Consider the following 26,159-nt stretch of genomic DNA (forward strand, 5'->3'; position numbering starts at 1 on the left):
TTCTCAACAAAAGTGGAGTTACACTTTAAGAGGAGATATGACAGCAATATACAAATATCTTAATGGTGATTCTAGCATAGGGAGGAAACTACTCAGTCTAAGGTCAACCAAGAAGGCATGTGGCCACTCAATAAAGTTGAAGAAGAAGTGGTTCAACCTTTAGGCCCCTTTCACACAAGGAGTCCCTTCAGATCCGCCTGTCAGTTTTTTTGGCGGATCTGAACGGACGCCCCATGCATCCCTATGGGGCATCGGATGTCAGTGGAGACATGTCCGCTGACATCCGATCCGATCCGTCAAAACCGGGCGGATGGAAACCCTATTTTCCATCCGTGTGGCGGATTGAATCGGGTGAGAACGGACAGACGGTCCGTTCCCATCCTATTCCCCCATAGAGATGAATGGGGACCTGACAGCTCTGTCTCCGCACACAGAGCGGGTACACAGCTGTCATCCACCTGCTCAGTGAGGAATCGGCGTGTGTGAAAGAGCCCTTAGGCTCCATTCACACCTGAGAGCTTTTCAGGTGTTTTTTTTAAAGCTTTTTTGCAGCTTTTTACAAGCGTTTTTAAAGTGTTTTAGAAGCGTTTTACAAGCGTTATACAGCTTCAGGCGTTTTTGTTTAGTCAGTAGAAAGCACTAGGGGGAGGGAGGGTAAACTAGGGGTGGAGAGCTGCTGTTTAAGCAGAAAACGAGCAACAAAATGCTCATAAAACGCTCAAGTCAGGCATTTCAAGTCTATCTGCCAAGAAGAAGGCTGCTCCTGTACTATTTTGAGCGACAGGCGTTTTGCTTCAGCTGACAGAACGCTCATATGTGAACAGAGGCCATTGATTTGAATGGGATTTGGTTTGTTGTGCATTTTTAGAGCTACAAACTTCAAGCAGAAAATCGATCAGGTGTAAACAGGGCCTTAACTGCGTAAGGGTTTTTTTTACTGTTGAAGCAGTTAAGATGTGGTACTCCCTTCCACAATCGGTGGTTTCAGTGGGAAATGTCGCTAGTATCAAAATTTCTTAGATGGGCATCTTATTAAACACAATATAGAGGAATATGGGAAGTGGTAGAGACAGAATACACACACCCACAGGTTGAACAGGATGGACTGGTGTCTTTTTTTCAACCTTACCAACTATGTTACTATTTATATATAGGCACAGTGGTGTAGGGGTTAGCACTTTCACCTAGCAGCAAGAGGGTCGCTGGTTCGAATCCCAACCATGACACTACCTGCCTGGAGTTGGCATGTTCTCCCTGTGCCTGCGTGGGTTTCCTCCGGGTACTCCAGTTTCCTCCCACACTCCAAAGACATGCTAGTAGTTTAATTGATCCTGTATAAAATTGGCCCTACTATGTATGTATGAATGTGAGTTAGGGACCTTAGATTGTAAGCTCCTTGAGGGCAGGGACTGATGTGAATGTGCAATTTATATGTAAAGCGCTGCATAAATTGACAGCACTATATAAGTACCTGAAATAAAATAAATAATAAATAAAATATATATATGTAACAATCAACTTCCGTTGAACAGGGAGGACAACACACAGGTCCCTGCTAAACCCGCCAAATTTTGATGCGTCTATGCCCAGCTTAAGACATGCATGCATTATTTTAGTGTTTGGGTGACATTTGTGTGTTACAAAAATCTGTTTATTTTAGAAAAAGACAATGTAGATTATATTGATCTTTAAGCTAGGTGAATGCTTTGGGCACATTTTCTCATACAGATTCAGAACATGAAATGAGGAGAATGAAAAAAAATAAATTCAGGAAACAAGTTCTTTTATGACTTTTCTATGCTATGTAAAGAAATACCAGCTGTCAGTAAAAGATAACATAACTTGAGGAAAAGGTAAAATGAGCTTGACAGTGGTGTGACAGCTTGTTATATCCTGTGAAGGCATCGAATTCCCATTTTTGCTGTTGTGGTATTGCTGTTAAAACATTTCTATTGGCTGTGATAATGTGTGCTTTAAATTTACATTATGTGTAAATGTGTATCTGTTTTTCATTTGTCTTTTGTATGTTGTAAAATTGACAAATTTACTCTTACAAAAAGGGGAGATTACACAGGCAAAAAATAAAATGTGTGTATATATATATATATATATATATATATATATATATATAAATGTGTGTATGTATGTATATATATATATATATATATATATATATATATATATATATATATCATGAATATATTAAATATGTAGTTGTAAATTTCCAAAAGGAATTGATAATTTTTCTTTTGCCTAACATTGAACACATAAGTATTAGTAAAGTGCATATGGTGAATTTAAAAAGATGCCAAGGTTGCCTACCCCAGATTTAGCATGTCTAGTACCTTTCATGGGTCAGAGAGGCCCCCGAGAGATCATCTAATTCATACAATGTGTTTCCTTAGAAAGGGAAGTGTTACTATGGTGATATAACACATGGAAGGACCAGCTGTGGTGTTCATTAGAGCCCGCTCTCTTCATTTCACTGCTTCAGGTCACTGTGCATCTTGTTCTTCAAATAAATGTAGAGTAGAGACAAAACCAATGGCATACACTAAGGGCTGTTCACTGTTTTGGCAAAAAATGAGCTTTTAACTGGGATTTCTGGGAAATGGTAACATGGTGCTTTTACCCAGTGTGTTTTTGTTGAAACATACGGTAAGTTTCATTTCTACATCTAGTACTATGATCAAATTGGATTGAGAATGATGCTCTAGATGATCTCTTACAACTATCAGAGAGACTGTTTCCATTGGATGAGCTAGAATTATTTTTACTTAAAAACCGAGTGTTGTATCTCCCTCCATATCATAATATATTGTACACGGCAGTATGCCATGAGTGGTATCATTTGCTAAAAGAAGCTTTTGGTTCTTTTGCGTCAGCATTCAGATTTCTACAGTAATTATGTCTAGCATTGTATTCAAGCTTCTCATCTCATTCTAAGTTTCACCCTTGTAGAAATGGGTGGGTGACGAAAGAGGGAGCAATTACACTGAAAAATGAGCAGGTTCACTGGTTTAGCATCTCTGGTATAGAGAAAGGAAAGACGAAGTAAACTCACATGGCTAAATTTGGAATAAGGATGACAATATGATTACTGCTTTTTTTTTTTCTTCATATATTTTATGTATGACCCATTCACAACACTCATTTGCAGTACTTTGTGTGTTTTGACTTGTCACAAGCTAAATTCCAAAATTCTATGTAGAAATAAAATACTGGTTTTCTTCAAAGTTTATGTTGGTTTTTAGCTGTTGGGTGTTGTGCAGTGTTTAATCCAGTCTTGGCTAGTAGACAGAACAGTTCAGATCAGATCTTTATCACAGTGTCAGTCGACACTAACTGTAACTGGTTTGTGTTTTTTATATGGCATGATGTTCCTTGAGGGGCTTTAAGAAAGAAATACATTTGTTTGCAATAAAAATGTGCTTCTTTCTGCAGATGCCGGACCAGTTTGATCAGACACTGGTATTGAACCAGTTAAGGTATTCTGGCATGCTGGAGACAGTCAGGATCCGCAGAGCTGGCTTTCCCGTCAGAATATCGTTTCAAGAATTTTGTTTTAGGTGAGTATCTCCATCCTAAATTACTGTTATTTCCTTGGGAAATGTATCATAGGTTAACTACTGTATACTAATTATAAATAGAAACTAGTATATATGCACACTGCTAATATAAAAAAACATATTTGTCAGTACCTTGTTACACCATCCAAATGTCACCTTATATTGTTTAGGTTGGATCAGTCACTATAAAGTCTTACATTTTTTACATTACACTTAGCATTTTTAAATTTGTGGGAGATTAAAAAAGCAGGATATAATTCTGCTATACAAATTCATATACATTTTCTTTTAAACTAAAATAGAATGCCTTTGGATTAAAAAACCCAAAATGCAGCCTTCTTGTTGTTTTCTTTTACATTTTACAAAATCATCTGTTTTTGGACTGAAAAAGCTCTCATAGAAATAAAATGACAGTTGCTGGTTAAGCCCAGGAGACTGTTTAACCACTTCTGGAACGGAAAGTTTTGCCACCAGGCCATTTTTTGAGATACGGCACTGCGTAATTTTAACTGACAATTGCCCAGTCGTGCGACACTATACCCAAATAAAATTGTTGTCCTTTTTTTCCCAGAAATAGAGCTTTCTTTGATGGTATTTGATCACCTCTGAGATTTTTATTTTTTGCACTATAAACCAAAAAAGAGCGACAATTCTGAAAAAAAAAACAATATTTTTAAAAAAATGTATGTAATTTTTATATATATATATATTTTTACTAATAATGGCGGCAATCAGGGATTAGGGGGACTGCGACATTGCGGCAGACAGATCGGACACCTAACTGACATTTTTGACACTTTTGGGGGGGATCAGTGATATTACTACAGTAATTTGTGCTAAAAATATGCACTGTTACTGTACTAATGACACTGGCAGGGAAGGGGCTAACACCAGGGGCGATCAAAGGGTTCAATGTGTCCCTAGGGGGTGCTTGCTGAATGATGGGCTTGCTGAATGAACACAGAGACCTGTGTTCCTAAATAGGAAGAACACAGGATCCCTGTGTTCATTACTGACAGAACAGAAGTCTGCTGTGTTTACAACAGCAGACCGCTATTCTGTCTCCACGGGGAGCGATCGAGGGTGACGGGCGGACATTGCAGCCACCGGACCCACTGATTGGCTCCCCCTGTGGCCAATCGGCACATGCGCGTGCCCCCACTAGCGGTCCCACGAAGCGTCGTACAGGTACATTGTTTTGCGGGACAGAGCCGACCTACCGGACTAAAACTACGGCGACTGGTCGGCAAGTGGTTAAGTAAGAGTCTAGGAGACTGTTTAAACAACAGGGTACAAACTATCAGATAGTTTGGAAGAGCTGAGGCCAGTTGAACTGCATTTGCTTGTAACCACCCTTCTAAAGCTTTTGAGTTAAGATGGATGGTCATATAAGTAAGAAACCCATCTATCAGTTGGCTTTTATTGTGTTTGCCTGAGCATATACATGCCAACAGTAGTGAATGTTCTAACCTGTTGGTGACTGTAGATGTGCAGTTGTCAAACAACTATCAACCCATTTCATTTCAATAGTATAAAATAGACCTTAACTCAAAAGGTGAAGATATGCAATTTTATAAGAGGAAATGTCTGCACATGTTAATTGTTTCTAAGAAGTATTCTGAAAAAATGTACCTATCCTAATTATGGTATTCAGCAAAATGTACCTTTTGTGCTGAATTTCTCCTTAAAAATAGCAGAGTTTTGCTTTGTAAGCACTATTTATTATTTCTTAGGAATTCTAAAAAAAACAGAAGTAGATGTATTTTTATCAGCAAAAAAAAAAAATATACATTTTTTTTTGTCTGCCCTTATTTGTTGCTTGTCCTTGTCCTGATTTCTGTGCTGTGTATGCTTGTTTGATAGATTGTAAATCCATTTAGAATCCTCAGTGTTTACTTTTTGCTTTCTTTACAGGTATAAAGTGCTAATGAGAAATGTAACCCGTTCTGAAGATTTGAAAGGCAAATGTGAGACTTTACTTCATCTTAATGACACAACTAATAAAGAATGGCAGCTGGGAAGGACTAAGGTAATGCTGTTGACAGTTTTCCCCCATTGAAATATTAGCACTTTTCTAGATTAGTAACAGAATATGATTGCCTGATTCACTTAAAGCCGAGTTCAGATTGCCGGCAAAGGTGATGTCTTTCTTGCTGACAACCTGATTCCTTCTTGCTGTGCGCCCTGTAAATGCATGTTCACATGAAGAGACGTGGCCATGCTCACTGGATTACCTCCTAAATGTAGGGTACTGTGGGCAATCAATTAGCAAATTAATAGGCAGGATGAATTCATTATAAATAATTTCCTGGGAAGTGAGTAAGCATATGATGTTTAAGTTTGTTCATAATTTCACAAAGCCATCTCAGGAAATTAGATTGTTGCAGGTCTGCCCTATTCTTTACCTACAAAGCTTATTGTAGTGAAAATGTCACAATAGGCCTTAAGCACTTACAATACATTGATCATGCATAGAGAAGCAATGCACCTACATTGTGTACAGACATGCACTCATGGGCTACAGCATGCATACATTGAATTTGCTAACACGTTTTGCTCTGGATTGCACCAGTGTCCGAACTTTCTCCATCTAAGCCACAGTATGCCTCAAAAAATTAAAATGCAGTTTTCTCTATTTAACTCTTTATTCAACCATTCTTAGCCCTTTAGATGCATATACCATGTAGGATTAAAACCATAATGGATATATGGCTATTGTTTATAGGCATGTACATCATTTTGGGTGCTAGCTGTTGTACAAGCTTGAGGTTACGAGATGCATGCTTGCCAACACTTTATCCTTCTTCATTTGATTTAGTACACCAGCCCTAATGCATGTAATTTAAAAAGCATCCCAAACCTGCCTTTTTTTTTGTTATTGGACATCATATCCCTAATCTCATACATAAACGACAGAGTATAAAGTTATACAAAAAAGCAAAAGGGGTCATAAGTGCTGAGACAGTGGCAGAAAGTGGCAGTCCCTAACACATGTAAAAACCAAAAAGAAATATTTTGCCCATGGGACTTTTATGAGTTATACCAAATAAAGTTGGTATCCACATGTTTACAAAAGTACAAAGTTTATTCCATAAAACATTTAAAATCAGACAAAGTAGACCCTGTATGTGTCATGATAAAAACAAGCACAGTATACACATTTTACTGAAAGTTGCATATATATATACAGTGTTGCAGAGACACTGGAACTGGTGCACTGTCGGACTGTAATCTCCAGGGGTTTTGTGGAGCAGCGCCCACTTCATTGGGAGACAGCCAAAATAATTTTCCGTGTATCTGTGGGAAGACCATGTCATAAGCAAAAATACATATAAAAGTAAGCTTATAAATAAATAAAAGTACCATAGGTAATGAATAGATCACCTACATTATGGACATACTTACACATTTGAAGCACAAGGATAAATACACAAAAATACACCATCAACAAAATAGATGTGTCAATGATCACAGGAGGAATCTGAGTAAATCCACAGGGTAGGTTCTATCCGTGAGCTGAAAAAGGAGCAAGCCCAGGGCCAGGGCACACAAAAGGGCTCAAAGAAAAAGAAAAAGAAGCCTGCAAAGTGCAAAATAAAGTAAAATGAGAATGATGAATAAAAGAGTGATAAAAAGCAGAAAAAGAAAAGTAATGTGAAAAACGTGTAAAGAACAAAGTTAATTGTAGCTCAGGCCAGGGATATTGAATCAGAATTATTGATTTTTTTTTAAACATATGGATACCAACTTTATTTGGCATAACTCATAAAAGTCCCATGGGGGAAATATTTTGTTTTGGTTCTTAAGGGTATAAAGTTACTCTTTATGTTGACTGTTGATATGTTTGCCTTAAGGCAGCCATATGATATGCATAAATGTATCTTTGTTATACATTCTTACGCTTGCCTTTTCAGCATGTTTTATAAGCAAATACAGAAGACACCTGGATTTAACACCTCCTGGTTTAAATGTGTAAAAGTGTCTCTTACCTGTTCATCACACAGTGACATTACATCGGGAGCAATTAAACCACTGGTTTTCTTTTTTTTTTTTTTACTTTTTTTTTTTAAACCTGCAAGGCAATTTCATAATGTGTTAGTATGCATCACATACTAGCACATTATGTGAAACTTACCTTAGAGCGAAGCCCTCCAGTGGCATGCTGTCACCGCTGAAGGCGCTTCTATCTTCACCCAGTTTGTGTGAGTGACCAGAGCCATGTCACTCTCACCCATGCGTGCAGGAGCTGCAGTTTAGGACAGCATAGGACTCTGAAGGAAGGGCAAGGGTATGCTGTTCCTTCAGAGCGCATGCGCCGGTGATGTCGCCAGCTGCATTTACACTAAATATTTACTATACAGTGCATGTTTAGGAGATATTTACAGAACCTATAGGTAAGCCTTATTATAGCCATACCCATAGGTAAATTCATGCATGGGAGTTTACTCCTACTCTAACACTATGGCTGATAGTGTTAAATACCATCTGCTAATATTGCATTTACATGTAGAGCGGAAATGCTCTACATGCATGCTGCATTCGTCTTTGGATAGTGTTGTCTTCCTCTTCTATCTAACAGCACTTTATGCTGATGATTTTCTAAAAAGGATACTCTGTAACAAATGTGCTAAATTTTTTTTTTTTACAAAATAGTGTTAATATTAAAAACATCTGCTATTTTTGTAATATAATTCACCCGTTTGAATTAGTTATACTTAAGCAATTACATGTCCATTATACTTGATCCTGTAATGATCTTTTTATATGCTATGTAACATTTAAGAACTAAGCAACAGGGACAGAAAGATAATTAAAAATATGTTAATTGTAACAGCCAAAATCAATTGAATTCTACAGTACTTTAGTATTATATAGCATGGTTATGCTTGGGCCCCGCAAACGCTGACTTTAGCTTCCTACATTTTATAAGATTGAACTTTCCCATACAATTGGCATATGAAAAACACATCCTGTGCATAAAAACGCAAAACCCAGTGCTTAGTCCCTTCTTTCTTATTGCCTACAATGCACTACTTAGCAGTCTTAATAGGACCAACAAATGTAATGGCAGATGGGCTGAGATACAGCGGGCAATAGGGTATGAAGCTTACTTCCCTTGGTTGTAGTCACAGATGTTACCCCCTATGGCTAGTTTAGCGATAAATGTTTTCATATACGCTCTTGGAGCATTTTTCAGAGTCAGTGATCTCCAATTATGTAAGCCAACGAAGAGCAATGAGTGTGAACTATTGCTGTGTATTATATATTCATCTATCACAGCTGTATGGAAAGCATCATTCTCTGTCAGATGTCATTGAAATGAAATAGGGCAATAGGAAGCCCAATGCAGCTGTCAGGGGCACATGTACTCTATAACAGCCTCATTACTTTTATTCTGTTATTCTGTGTTAAATTGAATTATTCTTATTTATAAACTTTCTGTCAAGGCTAAATCACTGGTACTATATTTACTGTGAAATTCCATTTCAGCACACTGTATTAATCTCTCTTTTCATTGGGAAAAGATGATACAGTAACTCTAATAGGAAGACAGTCCCAGATTTTAGGGTTAAGGCCCCATAAATGTAATTTCATTGCCGGTTTAAGACATGATCCACTTCAGTATAAAATCCCTCTTTATATTACTTTCTATATTTCTGTCTTTTCATAGTTTTTATACACTGTACATTGAATAATGTTTTGAGAAGTGTAATAAAAATCCAATAGGTCCTGAAATAAATCTGGTCTTATGAAACAGATGTGTGAGTAACTTGTTGGTATACAGCATTGTGTCTCTGGAAATGATAACATTTTGGCATCTTTACATGATTAGGATTTTTATTTAATTTCAGAGTGTTCCTATTTCAGTGGAAATGAGGATGTTTAATAGAAGAATCACTGTTTCTGTCCTGTAATATAAAGTGCATTTATCTATTGTTAGCATTTAGAAGTCTTGTACAGTGGAGAACAGGGAGGGGATCTAGATGAATGTGTGCAGTTTAAAAAGAAATGACTCTATGTTTTATTTTGAGAACAGGTTTTCCTACGGGAGTCCCTGGAGCACAAACTGGAGAAGCAACGTGAGGTTGAGGTCTTCAAGGCAGCCTTGATAGTACAGTCACACATCATGGGCTTCGTGGCACGGTGCGTGAAACATACTTTAGTTATTAAACTGTAGGAGTGACTAGTGCTTAGAGTTTTATGAACCGAGACTACATTCCTTGGAACTGTTATGTGTTCTTCCCATTTAGGAAGCCTAAATGTCCAGCTCACTTATGAGAAAAAAAAATACAAAAATGATCTGTTTAGCTGTTTGGAGGATTTTAAAGACTGCAGTAAGTGAGCAAATGCAACATGGTAGAATAGATCAGGAACACATGTATATGGATTTCGTAGTCACATTCATTGACTATGTACACTTTGTGGTAATTGTTACATTTTTGTCTTATCCAATCTAGTATGCTGAAATAAGAGTAACTGAACTGACTAGAGAAGCTTACAGCAAAGTTTACTTTATTATATTTAGAATTTTCACAGCTAATCAAAATGCTGGTAATAGAAATATGTTTGTGTTGTAGACATCTTGTCCATCACAAAAGCATCATCATTTATTAGTTGGTCAGTTAAAGCTAAATTCCAGGCAGACAAACAATTTAATACGGCTCTGTATTCATTAATAAATCATAAGGATATTTTTAAATGAAACTAGTGTAGGCAGGGCCGCTGATAGGGGGGGGGGCCCACCAGCCCTCTTGTAAGGGGGCCCAAGCTCACAGGGGGGCCCACACAGAGAGGGGGGGATTAGTGATTGACAACAAATACAGAAATCGTCCTCCAGCACCTGAATCTGATCTGTCCCTCTCCCTGCTATCAGCTTTTATCTGTTGAGAAAGAGACAGTTGTCCCTCGCTAATCCCCCTCCCTTGTGTGGGCCCCCCCCCCTCCCAGCACTTATCTCTGCTCAGGAGTTTATTTGTAAATTGTAACTTTGTTTCTCTCTCTCTCTGTCTCTCTGATCACTGAGCTCCAACTGCCCAGCCTGTATATTTTTCTCATCTTCTTTTTTATTTAACATCGTTTTTTTTTAGATTTAGCAGGAATTATGCGACTTATGTTATATTTGTGTCTGCTAAGAGTGATTTTGTTGTAATTTTAGCAAAATATATATTTAATATTTTCTTGGGGGGGCCCTGCCAGGTAGTCTGTACGGGGCCCCGTGATTTCTAACAGCAGCCCTGAGTGTAGGTACCTGAATTTAACTTGGCATAGTTTTTCTGAAATCCCTTTTACAGGAGCATTCAGACTAGGAGAGGTTGAGGCAGGAATGGGAGCCAATAAGTTGTGCTGTAGGCAAATGTCCTGACAATGAACATGTTATTTAGATGATAGAAAAGGGTAAGCAAATGGATAAACTCATCATTGCTCTGTTGCTTACCACAAGGAAAAAGAGGGTCTGTACTCCAATGACATCAGAATGCTAGACAGCTTTATTAATGGACAGCACACACTGCATCCTTACACCTTAGGTCCACTCCTCTAACACGTTTCATCTCTCTGCGTTTAATCATAGAGGGGCAGATGTAGGGTGTAAGGATGCAGAGTATTAATGATGCTCTTTTGTGGCATGCATTGATGGAGCATTTACGGGCTCCTTGTGCTTCAGCATTCGGATGAAGAACAGTTGGGCAGTTGATGTGGTGAGTCTTTCAGTAGTCTTTAGCTGATGTTTCACTGTCTAGTCAGCAGTCTGGGGTGGAAAGGGAAATCCACTGTAAGTTGTGTCCTCCACAAGGCTGTGTGATGGGAATTTGAAAATTACAGGTATGGATAGAGAAGTTCAAATCCTTTGGCATGTAAAACAGCTCATATATATGTATGTAGCAGATTTTCCAGGCATTGGGCCTGATGTGGGTCTGCCATGGTCACCGGTAACACCTTCAGCCCATTTAAGCTGAATACCCAAGTGTGAGATTCGAGTCAAAGACCAGTCCAGCATCTTTGTTTGTTTTGTTTATTTTATATTGGGAATGGGAGAAGGGAATGAGTGGGATACTCCTCTGGCTCAAATAGGTACAAAATGGGACACTTGAAGAAAAAATGCCGTTCAGCGCTGTCTTGACGCCGGCTGGGGGCTGATCGACGCTTGCTGGCGCTTCAGAAATACTGACTTGCTGCACTGTACTTGAAACTTGACTTCTGACACTCTGGTTTGCTCAAAAGTCCTGGACTGTACTGAGAACTGACTTCTGACACTCTGGGTAGCTCAAAAGTCCCGAATACTGCTCCCTCCAGTCCTTCCTGACTGGGGTAGCTTCTGTAAATTGCTTCTGCTGCTGCAACTCTCAACACTGTACACTGCACGCTGTACACTTAACTCTTCAGGGCCCACACACTGGCACCCTCTCTATACTTCAGGGTCCACACACTGGCACCCTCTCTATACTTCAGGGTCCACGCACTGGCACCCCCTCTATACTTCGGGGCCCAACCGTCTGGCACCCCCTTTACTCTTCAGGGTCAACACTGGCACCCTCTTTACTCTTGCTCCTGCACCGGCTAGCTAGCCCCCGGATTCCTCTGACCTTCTCCGGAGTTGTCCCCTGTCACTAGGCAGACCCCCAGGGGGCAGTTTGCAGTACTTACAAACTGGGAATGCTTTCCTGAAACTGGTCCCCTCTCTGCTCCGCTGGTCCTCTGCACCAGATCCTGCAGCTCAGCTCAGCCTTCTGTCCTCTCTCACTAGGCAAGCCACCTGGGACAACAGATTCCTCTGACTGGAGGAGAAACAGCCGCACTCTTCCTACTGGGACTCTGCTTCCCGCCCAAGGCGCTGCGTCATGCGCTCCCCTCAAACTTATACCCACTCCCAGAATCCTGTGCGGCCGAATCTGCCTTGCTGGGGTAGATACAGGCCTGAGTGCACCATTGGCTGAGTTTCCTCCACTGCCCAATGAGAACCCTCTCATTAAGTACAGTGGGGAGACTCCCCAGTCCCAACAGCTACACCTGGGAGACATGACAGCCCAGCTGAAAATTATGGCCCTGCTGTTAAGCAGACAAGGCTCACTATACTTTACCTAGCACTTACCTTATAGGGTGCTACATGTATTTCATCTATGTATTTAGCTGTTTGCCTGAAGTTCAGCTCTAAAGTGTATGTGCCTAAACAAAATAGTTTTTTGTATAGTTTTAGAGTAAGAAAGGGTTAAACACTTGATAACACAATTTTAGGTTTTTATTGCTGTCTATGTCACAACTGGGAAGAGTTTCCCCTCTATTTGTCCTGGTGACCATCGCCACCAATACAGAAAACGCATCTCCAAACATTGGTAATAATAAAAGACATACTTGGAAGTAAAAGTGCATGTACACAGAGATTATCTGAAGAGAACATGCTATGTGCCAAGCATGTTCTCAGGTTGCTTATATTTTTGTTGGGCAGGGTTGACACAGACATTTGAGAGATGCATTTGCGTATGAGTAAGACTCCTAAACAGCTATGTCTGTTGTCACCTGCACAGTACTGGTTACTGGCGCCTGCTTGGAAATGTTTCCGTTTTGCTTGTTACTGTAGTTGGTTCCAGACCATGCCAGTCTCCTCCAGGAAGTCATCATCTCTGTGGGCTCACCTTGCAGGAATGTGGACTGCTTTAGTACTGGAATTCTCGGAAAACTTTTCCTGCACATAAGAGGATACTGAAAGCAAATAGGTTTAACATCAGTCTATTTTGCTTTAGTAAATTACCCCTTCAATGAAGCAATGATGTAGTTCTAAAAGCTGATGCCGTGTTATCATGAGATACTACAGACTATTGCTATTTGCACTGTGCAAGCATTATATTTTCACATTGGTCAAGTTAAGCTAACTCTCTTTTAATAGTGAAAAACCAACATGTATTTAGTAATATCTTTTATTTATAGGTTTTTGTAAGCTCAGATAACAACGTATCATACATTATGTATTAAATCTTGACCAATAGCAGGCATCTGTTTACCTTTGTATGTCTGCGAAAAGTCAATGGTAGATAGTTCAATAGCTGTTTGCATAATGAGGTAATCTCTTTTCATGTGCATATGAGCCCTGGCTGTACATATAAGACAATATGTCACCCAGAAAGGCATCCTGCTGTGTGTAATTACTTCTTCTGTAAGCATGGCATATATCAGAGCTTATTCTTCTCTTACAAGACACTGTCGTGTCAGAGTAAAGAAAGATAGCACTGTGTTTGGTATTAGCTTAGCCAGGATTTAGCTGTTGTCTGTTGACTGTGCATGGCGTTTATAGTGGATGTAATTTATATTTCGGTTGTTCCTCTGCAAGTGACACCTGCTGTAAACGGGAGGCATCAATAGAATGGATTATGTTTTATCGATTCTGGTGTGTGGAACAATCTTGTTTGTTTCATCAGGAAGCAGTACAGAAAGGTGCTTCATTGCATTGTGGTGATACAGAAGAACTACCGGGCTTTCCTGTGGAGGACAAAGTTTTTACGTCTCAAAAAAGCTGCCCTGACCTTCCAGAAGCAGCTGCGTGGGCAGCTAGCCCGACGTTTGTACAAACAGCTAAGGGAGCAGAAGCGGAAAGAAGAGGAAGAGAAGAAAAGAAGAGAGGAAGAAGAAAGGAGGAGGAGAGAGGAGGAAGAAAGGCTTAAGAAAGAGGAGGAAAGAAAACGACAGGAAGAAGAACGGCTAAAGAAAGAAGCAGAAGAAAGGTATGTGATCTACACAAAGTCAAAGGTATTTTCTATACTTCTAAAGTGGCATTTATCTGTTTTCTGCAAAAATAGAGCGGTATGTTTTAAAAATATATCATTTTTATTTATAGCTGTTATCAATAGGGTTGCATTTCCTATACTTTTCTTTTTTCAAAAAGAGACACAAATTGTAGGTGTTAGAAACTGTACACATCTATGGGTTTTAATGTTATTTGTTTGTAGAGTATCCTGTTTGTTTCATTTTTAATAGTACATTTTCCATAGGAATGAATGAACTGAGACTAATGAAAAACATGTATGAATAGGCCTTTATGTATGGACAGGTGTCATTTCTGTGTAATTTGAGCAAAAGAATGAAGTATACACCGCAATTACACATTAAACAGGTTTTTGTGTGACACTGAGGGTCTGTTTATTAATTATTTTACACAAGAGTCACATAACTTTTAACTAAGATTCACACATTTTTTCAAATTAAATCTTGTGTAAAAATGTGAGACTCTTGGAGGAAAATTGTATGAATTCTGGGTGAAACATTCATCAATGAACTCCTAGGCAACTGAAAGTGGAAAAATGCTATGTAATATGTTATAACTGAGAGTGAGGCGAGTCCAGAGCATCTGATACAAATATCACTATAAATCAGAAGCACATGGGTGTTAGAGGCCATATCAGTCGCTAGGGATTTGTGCCCTCAAACAGCTGTACTGCTGGTTCTGCAGTTATTTAAATACCTAGGTGATGTTGTAGCTTACACCAAACCTCACTTTGCCACCCAGTGCTGCTGTTGGTTAGAGCAGTGGTTCTCAATTCCGGTCCTCGGGACCCACTAACAGGCCAGATTTTAAGTATTACCTTGGGGGATGCAGACTAGAATACCACAATCACTGAGCAGCAAATGAGATCACCTGTGATGTAATTTAGTTATCTTGCAAACCTGGCCTGTTGGTGGGTCCCGAGGACCGGAGTTGAGAACCACTGGGTTAGAGGCATTGTAAAATGTATTTTAGTTTAGCTTGCATTTTTTTGAATAGGCGAGTGTACACAAAACCCTCTTCACAAGTTCAACAGGGATAGGGGGGAGGGGGTAAGGCCTACCCCCAGAATTACTGCATCTAATTTTGAAATGTGAAGGATAAGCTCAATGCTGAGTAAGTAGGCTTATTACTGCTTTGTTAGTACAACTAGGATGCTTCTATTTAGTGAGAACTATGGTATTGCAAATTTTCTGTAAAAGTGAAAACATTGCAGTAATTTATATATGTGGATTATCTGTCTCCACAGGGAAAGACAAAGACAAGAGGCAGAACTACAAGCCAAGCAGGTAAAGGATGCACAGATTACTTACATTATTGAAGTATGATAAATTTAGGGTACCCACCTAACCCCTAATACCTGATACACAGATTCTGACTGAATAAAGGCTTAAAGTAATTGTAAAGTCTCATTTTTTTTTTGGTTTTTGTTTTTAAATAGCAAACATGTTATAATTACCTCCTCTCTGAAGTTGGTTTTGCACAGATCTGCCCAGATCCTCCTCTTCTCAGGTCCCTCATTCCTGCTCCTGGCCTCTCCCTTCTATTGGGTGCCCCACAGCAAGCAGCTTGCTATGGGGGCACCAGAGCCAAGCTGCAGCTCTGTGTGACTGCCCCTCTCTCTCCTGATTGGATCACTGACTTTGACAGAGGCGGGAGCCAATGGCGCCACGGCTGTATCTCAGCCAATCTTGAGGGAGAGTCCCAGGACAGTCAGGTGACTCGTGGACATCGCTGGACAAAGAGGGGCACAGGTAAGTATAAGGGGTGCTGGGGGGCTGCTACACACACATAAGGGTTATGCATAGAATACTGTACATTATGATTAAAAAAAACCTTCCTGACATTACAATTCCTTTAATTTAATCCAGTCATCATTTTACCCATTTGTAAACATATATATATATATATATATATATATATATATATATATATATATATATATATATATATATATATATTTCTCAGGTTGTAAATTAAACCTGACATTAAAGAGCTAGAGTGCTACAGGCTATCATTGTTGTCCTCCTTTTGAAAATACTAGTGGCTTGGCTGCTTTGCTGACTCAGGTTTGGATGACATTGGATGACAGAAGCTTTCCCCATTGAATTCTAAAGACTATCGTCACTTGATGCTTGTGCTAGTGAAATCTGCTAGATGACAGGTTCAGTCTCTTTTATCCTTATGTAAAATTCCAACTCACACAGCTTTCCCAAGTACTGTGTTGTGTGCTAATAAGGTATTGAGGGTTATTTATTAGCAGTAATTTAATAATAGGTGATTGAAAAGGTTTACATAATACAATGTGTGAACATTTATTTAAATTATCCAATCATATGCAGATGAAATAAGTAATCCGGGATTCTCTTTTCTCATTATTTATAATTGTAGTGACCCTTCACACAATTTATTGTGTGAACATTCTATTTATGTTCTTTTTTGCCAACTGTTATCTCCTATTTGCATGTTCTAGTTGTCTTTTTTTAGTATCCATAAAGTTTTTTAGGTCTATGTTGTATTTGATTTTTTTGTAAATTTTTGATGTCATGGGACAAGCAGTAAAAGATAAGTATTTAATTTATTGAACAGTGAACTACAAATATAGCATCATTGTTAAGTTTAAGAAGAGAGTAATACTTCCTTGTTGTCCATGATTGTAGGTTGAGGAAGCAAGAAGACAACAGGAGCTTACAACCATGTTGGAAGCTCAGAGAGAGACCGGAGAAAAAGTTGAATTAGAGAAACAAAAGGAGAGCAAGCAGGTGGAAGAAATTCTCAGACTAGAAAAAGAAATTGATGACTTACAGCGCATGAAGGAAAAGCAAGAACTATCTTTGACAGAGGCATCTTTACAACGGCTGCAGGAGCTCCGTGACCAGGAGTTGAAACGATTAGAAGAAGAAGCATGTAGAGCAGCTCAGGAGTTTCTCGAGTCTCTTAATTTTGATGAGATTGATGAATGTGTTAAGAACATTGAGAAGTCCCTCTCTGTTAGTGATGCCCTTCCAGATGACCTTAATGGCATTGCTAGCTGTGAAAAACCGAACTTTAACTTTAATCAGCCATACCCTGAGGAAGAGGTAGATGAAGGGTTTGTTGCTGATGATGATGCATTTAAGGATTCACCTAACCCTAGTGAACATGGGCACTCAGACCAAAGAACAAGTGGAATTAGGACCAGTGATGATTCCTCTGAAGAGGATCCCTATATGAACTACACAGTTGGGCCAGGACCTCCAACTGTGGCAAGTAATACATTGGTCTCTAAAGGACAAGAGGCAAAACCTTTTAAGAAAACAACTGGGGGAGAGTCTACTTACTGTGCACCAGAAAAAGCACACAATGGATCAATTGTTCTTGAAAACCTTATTATTCCAGATGTGGATTATGATTATGATCATGATGATTATCAAGATGGGGCCATCACCTCTGGAAGCAGTGTAACATTTTCTAACTCACACAGTAGTCAGTGGTCTCCGGATTACCAGTGTTCCATAGGGACATACAACAGCTCATCTGCATACAGATTCAGTTCAGAAGGTGCACAGTCTTCGGTAAGTTCTACTATGACTTTAAAAATTTTTTACGCTTTACTGTAAATTTGTTATTTGCCATATTAAAATACAAAAAAAATGGATTTGTTATCCCTAGAAATTAGCTTGTTTTTTGGAATAGCTTGTTTTTTGTATTACTTAGGCTTCCAGACACACCAAGTTAATCATTTACCTGCTAAAGCATGCATGCTGCATACAGAAAGTAAACTGAATTATGTCTGTGAAGGTTTTCATGTGTACAGGTTATGGTATAGCTAGTAGTAGTTAGTCACATTCAAATAGACATGTTCTATGATGTTGAAGAAGTTTTGCCACTCATCCAAGTAGTTTCTTCAGTTCTAATTAGAAGTGAGGAAGCTACTGCATGAGCGGAGAAATATCTTCAACATAATAGAACAAGCTAAGCTAATTGTGACTTGCTACCTAACAGCTGAATCTAATTATGACAGCAGAATGATGAATACAGCCACTCTATGCCATATGAACTACTCATACAATAGGTAGGCTACTAGGCTTTGTAAAAATATCCAAACAAACTCTATATAATTTAAATGGAAAGTAAATCAATAGGGGTAATTTACTAAAGGCAAATAGGCTGTTCTTTTGTAACCACTTCTGGACCAGAAGGTTTTACCCCCCTAGTGACCAGGTCTTTTTTTGCGATACCGCACAGTGGTTCTTTAACTGACAATTGCGCAGTCGTGCAACACTGTATCCAAATAAAATTGATGTCCTTTTTTTTCCTACAAATAGGGCTTTCTTTTGGTGGTATTTGATGACCTCTGCAATTTGTATTTTTTGCACTATAAACAAAAAAAGAGCGACAATTCTGGGAAAAAAAAACAATATTTTTTACTTTCTTTTATAAAATTCCCAATAAAAAATAATTAAAAATCAATTTTTTTCCTCATTTTAGGCCAATATGTATTCTGCTACATATTTATGGTAAAATAAAAATCCCAATAAGTGTATATTGATTGGTTTGCGCAAAAGTTATCAGATCGGACACCTAACTGACATTTTTGACACTTTTGGGGGGGACCAGTGACATTACTACAGTAATCAGTGTTATAAATATGCACTATTTAGGGGTTAACACCAGGGGCAATCAAAGGGATACATGTGTCCCTAAGGGGTGCTTTCTGTGTGAGGGTTGTATTCACTGAATGAACACAGAGACATGTGTTCCTAAATGGGAGGAACACAGGATCCCTGTGTTCATTACTGACAGAACAGCAGTCTGCCATGTTTACAACGGCAAACCGCTATTCTGTCTCCACTTGGAGTGATCGCGGGTGCCCGGTGGCAATCGCGGGTGCCTCACTAGTGGTCCTGCGAAGCGACGTACAGTTGCATCGTTTTACGGGACAGAGCCGACCTGCGGCAGTGTATGTACTGCTGGCGGTCGGCAAGTGGTTAAAGGAAAGTTGCACTTTACAAGGGAATTTCCCCCAGAGCTTAGTGAATGTGGTGTTATTTCACTTTGCAAAGAAAATACCTAATCATGTACAAGAAAGAAAAAAAAAACAGCATTTTTGCTTGCACACTATTGGATGATGAAAGTCAGCAGAGCTTCCACTCATTCACTAAGCTCTGGGGAGAATTTCCTTGCAAAGTGCAATTACCCTTGCAAAGTGAACAGTCTATTTGCACTTAGTAAATCAGCCCCAGTGTTTCCACATTTTTTTCTGTTTGTCTACCTTTTTAGAAAATATGGAAATATGTTAAACTTTACAAAACAAAAGTATTGATCATGTTTAATTTAGCCACACACTGTGCAAACAGAGATTACTAGAAAGCTAAAGATAAAGTTAACTATAACTGATAACAAGTTTTAGATTGCTGCATACTAGGTTGTTGTAATGATTCTCTAAATTAAAGGGAATGTAAAGTTCTTTTAAAGCTTTTTTTAAAATATCCATGTAAAAGAGATCAATTTGATATAGATAACCTTATCAGTGTGTACCGATGTTTTAAAAACCTTGTTTCTGCATATAGTAGTTTGTCATTTTATCTCATAATGCTAGTCAATAGGGGTATATATATTTATAAAGCAGTAAATGTGACTTTCATCAAACATTCACTGTGGGTAAATCAACCACTGCCATTTTAAATAGATGCGTCTGGAAAATTCACCTGCAGTGAATGTGTTGTGAATCCGTCCTTCGTAAATATGCCCCTACGTGTTAGCTATCACACTGAAAACAATAAATTCCCTATTGGTCAACTTGGTCACCTAATAAAACAAATGTTCATATGATATCAACCAGCAAGAAATGTAGGAAATTTAAAGGTTTGACTGTTGTTTTCCTTTACACAGAGGGGTACGATTCACAGTCATACTGAAAAGGGGATGTGCATGTTGGGTAAAGAACAGGCTTTTGCCAGTTAACATCATGCGCAAACTAGCACCCCCAAAAAAATGATCCTAACTTCAGTACTTGTATCACTGACCTAGAGCATGTTTGCAGAGCAGAAGTTGTGACAGCAATCTGACTTTATTTACTGATAGTACTACAGCCAGATTCAGCCAGACAACTTGCACTTTAAGAAGAATGTCAATCCCTTTATTTCATTACAGGTCTCTGTTAAGTGAAATTCTGTTTTATAAATATGACCACTGTTTTGTGTGTCTACACTTATTGGCAGGTGGAAAACATATGCAGATGTGGCACATTGTTTTAGGTTCTCAAAAGAGAAGTGCGGGTTTTTCAAAAGAACAAATGTACATACTCACTTAGAAAGCTGCAGCATCAATCTTATACTGCAGCTGCCCCCGACTGAGGGATCAAAGGCTGCTGATCACTCAGTTCTTGATCTTCAGAGAGCAGAGAGCCAGCGACTGTCAATGTCCCTCCAGTGCTCATGAAGCACTGAGCTTTGCAGGGGGTGGGAGCAGCTGGCTCAGGTTCTCAGTTGCACGCTGAGAGGCTGAGCCAGCTACCAGTCAGACATCTAGGCGGATGTCGACATTGTCAGCATCCTGCAGAGCTCTGTAAAGTCAGCTGGCTGAGTCTGGGACACAGAAGTGCAGAACTAAGTGCACTCCTGTGATCCTCAGAAGAAATATAGCCAAAAAAGCTTTTGCTATACATCTCCTTTAAGAGAGACTGCCACCCAAGGGTGGTAACATTTAGTGACATGAATAATGTTGAGGTCCGCATGTACATAAAATCATACTCACATGCACTAAAATATCAAATACAGAAGTTTATCTGCATGATTTACTCCATTAACTTCAACATCAAGTCAACAGTTAAAAAGGTTAGTTTTGGTACTTCTGTCAGACACATACATGTTTTCTACATTTGTGCAGATCTTAAAAATTTGCTTGTTTTAGGAAATGCAATTTACCTGATGGCAAGTTTCTGCTATTAGTCATTATTATTATTATAGAACAGGATTTATATAGTGTTGATTGTTTGTGCAGCAAAAATTAAAGTCAGGCAAAACAGTTATGATATAATTCTAGACCAGAGGTTTAAGAGAGCCCTGCAAACTTAAAGGACACTAATAGAGGCCAGCTGTAGTAAATATGTTCTACAGATGCAAATATTACTTTTAGTTACTACTCTATACATATTTGTTATCTTTTAATCATGGATCTGGCCAGATATCGCTACTCTTTCTTAGTCAGTAGTACCTGGCCAATTAATTAATTTTAACTTATAGAATGAATAAAATAGATTTGTAATATATTTGAATTTTCTCCCAATTTAAAAAAATCCTTTACATTTAAACTTTCACAGAAAATGATCACCAAGAAACACTATGAAAAAAAGTCTCACTGTGATGGGCATTCATGTTTGCAGATAAAATGCTTGAATGATGCAGGTATAAATAAACAAAATTGATGGCTTTCTTAACACTGCCACATTGTTTCCTTCCAGTTTGAAGACAGTGAAGAAGACTTTGATTCAAGGTTTGACACAGATGATGAGCTCTCTTATAGAAGGGATTCTGTCTACAGTTGTGTTACATTGCCTTATTTCCACAGTTTTCTTTACATGAAAGGTAGGTTACTCATGTGGTATGGTTTTGATAAGCCTTATCTGCATGAAGGTGTATAACTAAACCAAAACCTCTTTATTATTTTTCTGACACTCATAGCTATACATGTTTATTTAATTAGAAAAATGGTGTTTGTTAATGCACTTGTTTTGTATTCATGCACTGGTCTTTCTCAGTCCTTTGTAAAGCTGGCCATTTAAATGGGCTGAACGCAAAAAAACTGATTCAGAGTCAGTTTTTCAGGCGGACCTGATCGGACCCTCCAGTCTCTTCTATGTCTACCAAAAACAGACGGATGGTGGTACTATTCTCCATCCGTCTGGTGGATCTGATTGGATGGAAACAGACAGGCAGTCCGTTTCTATCCGAATCCGATTGCCCCATAGAGGAGAGCGGGACTATATCCATGTGCACTCTGCATTGTGGAGCAGACACGGACCTGTAATCCGCCTGCTCAGCGGGGATCAGTGGAGGGGAAGGGGCTTTACATGTTCTTTCAAAAGAAGTCAATTAATGATCGAAATTTGGCTAGTCCCTGCTGAACCAGTCATTTTGATCAGTGTTTAGCCAGCTTTACTCCTGTATATAACTTTATTGTAAAAAGGGTTTACAATTTTTATAAGTAAATTGGGCATATCTTTAATTGGGTTATTTATGTTTCATGGCAGGTTACTCCTTTCTAACATCAGTGTCAGTGCAGAACAAAGCCATGGCACTGAACATGCAATGATTATACTGTACATATGAAGCAGAGCCCCAGTTTAATTTAAATAAAAAAAAACTATTATAACACTTACTGTATAGCTGCTACACAGTTATAAATACATTGAAATATAAATGAATTTATATATTTATATTAAATATATTTTACTTACTCTTCAGTTTGAATATACTGTAACTTCTAAGAATTGCACATTTCTCTACAGTATAGCATCAATAGTTAGCTTGCAGATTTTCCCATTTGATAGTTTGTAGTCATGTCAATGCTTCTTTAGTTTGCCAAATTTCTCTCTGAAAAGTCTGCCCAGGGTTTGAGGTTAAATTACAGGCAGGCTATTACATAGAATACAGCCTCTTCAACAGTTGATCACTAGAATGTCTTAGGTAACTTACTTACAGTTAAGGAGGAATGGCTAAGGTGCATTTTAGTTTTTATTACACAAAGGTGACAACGCGTATACTAAAAGATGTAGCTTAATATTTAGGGAATAGAAAAGGGAATGTATTTCTAGCAAAAATGAAGTTTCACTCCTAGAAATAATGAAGACTGTTGTTTTAGATCTATAGTAGGACTCAGTATGTAAACAGTAGTAGACAGAAGGTCTTACTGGTCCTTACAAAGTCAGTGTTGCAGATCCTTTGTCACAGAAATTAAACACCAGGCTCTTTGTGGAGATTAGTGCTAAAATATAAACGTTTATTAGTCAAACTATTTTCTCATGTCCACTGCATGTGGTCATCTTAAGTGATAATTTAAGTGAATACTAAGTTTTGGTTCCAGTTCTATAAAGTGGTTGTAGAATACTGGTCTCAGTGTACCTTTTTGTGCCAGTGGGATCTACTAAAGTAATTATAAGCAGTCCCTTGTCTTGTGCTGCCTTTGTCAGTGGTGTATAAAATTCAGAGGGGGGTGTACAAGTGTCACGCTGTGTGGAAAGAAGTTCACTGATTACAGGGCACACGCTCGGGCACTTCTGCATAATGAGCCTCAAAGAGATCATGCTGAGGGGTATCTCTAATCATTACAGGTCGTGCTTATTGCATGTCTATAGCTGACATCTGGAGAGGGAGAAGCACGTGACCTGAATCAAATCAAGGTTAATTGTAGCTACATCAATAGTATAATACCAATGTTTAATTCTTCAGCAAAATGTCACCTTTTTTGAAACCTATAGCAATCCCTTTTAAGTTTTGTGTTATTAATGTTATTATCATTAACAGCAATAATACTTTATTAGCAACACAGATTTCTGTATACTAGCCTAGTAATTGATACTGTGCCACAAGCAAACCCCAAACTCAGAATATAATAGGGGAGCTAATCAAATATTCTTTTGGAGCTCAATGAGAGCTAACTATAAGTGTTTCTATTTTCAGCATCTGATACCTGTATGCTTTATAAGATAACCTGCAAATCTAATATAATTTGACTTTTCCCCAGCTGATGATGTGGACATGAGGATTATTTACCTCTGCTGTCTGCTTTCTGTAGAAATCTTGAGGGCCAACATGTCCCTCTGCACTTAGGCTTGTCTTACATTATACAAATTTTCTGTAGAATTACCAAAACCATATTATATGAGGTCAAACCTAAACACTTTTAGCTTGTATGCAATTAGGCAGGATCCTGCACTACATAGTTGGATGTAAATATGAAGGAAATTTAATAAGAAAATTGTGTATTGTATGGCAGGCTTACTCAAAAGAAAAGCAAGATGGAGGCACCTATACAATTTTCACTTTAGTATTTGCTAGGATAGCAGCACATCCATTGACAACTGTTTAGTACCTAATATGATACAGAGGGCATATACTACCTATTATGGATTTACGTTAATTAGAGGAGAGAGTGAGTACAATTTTTCTTTAAGTGTGTTATGAAGAAATGTCAATTTCTTAGATGGACTCTAAAGACTTGCTTTATAAAAAAAAGCTTTGGTTTTGCACAGAGGAGCCCTGATCCTCCTCTCCTCTGGCCCCTCGCTAGCACTTCTGGCCCCTCCCTCTTACTGAGTGCCCCCAGAGCAAGCAACTTGCAATGGGGGCACCTAAGCATGCTCCTCCCAGAGCGGAAACTCTGCGTTTCCATTCACACACAGAGCCACACCTCGGCCCGCCCCCTCTCTTCCCTCATTAGCTCTCTGGCTGTGATTGATAGCAGCTCATCCAATGAGGAGGAAGAGTCCCCAGAGAGCCGAGGCTCTTGTGCACATCGATGGATTAGGAAGGGGCTCAGGTAAGTTTGGGGGGGGGGCAATGCATGAAGGTAAAAAAAGATAAGTCTTTAGAACCACTTCAAATGTTTTATTCATTGAAGACTTATATAAGTAATATATAATAAAATAGGAGATTGGCGCAGTCTTCTTCCCCCAACCCTCAAATTGTATTGCCAGATTATAGATCCAGAGCTGTTTATTATTCACTTGTTTGTTTCAGAGTAAATCCAGCCATTGATAGTTTGAATCTCGGCCAGTTCCGCATGTGCAGGCAGGCTGAATGTACCCAAGTCGATCCATTGATCGACTTGGGTACAACCATCCTGTCAGATTTTACATGTGATTATTGCTAGCGACTAACACAATGGCTCCACAAGAGGGATTCCCCCGGCAACACTGGCTGTGTTGATAGGGGAATCAATCTCTGTTTATGGCCAGCTTAAATGTATTCCATTTTTTTTTGTGTTTGGACCCCAGATTTCAATTTGCAAATGTGTGTGTTTCAAACAAGATTTTCCATGAGAATGAATAGAATAAGTGTTATCTCTAATAATCCACAGTACTAAAATTCATAATTCTAAGTCAGATTATGCCTACTATGGTGCTTTTGTACATTTTATTTTCCATGTGTCAAATACTGCTGTCAACCAGGACAGTTTCGAATACAAGCAAATCCATCAGACTACCCCGGCAGATCACATTTCAGACACTAACAGATCATTAGACACAGACGTAAAACACATAAGACTAATGTATCCGTAAATAATATGAGCATTGTATTGTGGATATAGAATTGAGAGAGCAAACATAGTGCACTGTCACTGATGTCATTTTACCGGGTGGTAGCAGTTTCTAGCTTAAGGGGAATACTTAACTGAAGCTGTCAAACTTGTTTTCTTGCAGCCTCCATAAAGTCATTTTCCATGCTTATTGCATATTTAGTGGTTTGCCAGAAACATATGATTATTAGTATTTCTATGATTTTATCAGGCTAGCTGGACTTAAAAGAAACTTATCAATGCAGGGAACCAGATTCACTTTAATGACCCATCAGATTCTTATGCTAACCTTCCCTTTGCCTCTCCATCCCCCCCCCCCCCCCCCATAAAAACTCTATTTGTCAAGAACAAAATGTTTTCTTCATATATAAATAATATAGTAATACTCTAGTATTTACCTGTTCAATGTCGGGTGAAATGTTAAAGAAATAAAAAAAAAATGGATTTGTGCATCGCACTTACAGTATAAATGATGTTCTATGGCAGTGGTTCTCAATGCTCAGTTCATGAACAGATATATCACTGATTCAAATAATCTATGAACAAAAATTATGTGTTTT

At 38.6% G+C, this 26,159-nt stretch overlaps 1 protein-coding gene across 1 annotated transcript in view; it reads left to right on the forward strand.

Annotated features, from left to right (window-relative positions):
• The window catches only part of MYO10 (myosin X), a 312,628-nt gene that overhangs the window by 252,668 nt on the left and 33,801 nt on the right, over positions 1–26,159 (forward strand). The window contains exons 20-26 of the mRNA XM_082257742.1: positions 3,445–3,569; positions 5,484–5,598; positions 9,607–9,713; positions 13,979–14,281; positions 15,569–15,608; positions 16,980–17,873; positions 21,764–21,887. Of these exons, the coding sequence (XP_082113868.1) occupies positions 3,445–3,569; positions 5,484–5,598; positions 9,607–9,713; positions 13,979–14,281; positions 15,569–15,608; positions 16,980–17,873; positions 21,764–21,887 (1,708 nt within the window). The remainder of the gene's footprint in view (positions 1–3,444; positions 3,570–5,483; positions 5,599–9,606; positions 9,714–13,978; positions 14,282–15,568; positions 15,609–16,979; positions 17,874–21,763; positions 21,888–26,159) is intronic.

This window comes from Pelophylax lessonae (assembly GCF_965119305.1).
Source record: "Pelophylax lessonae genome assembly, chromosome: 5".
NCBI lineage: Eukaryota > Metazoa > Chordata > Amphibia > Anura > Ranidae > Pelophylax > Pelophylax lessonae.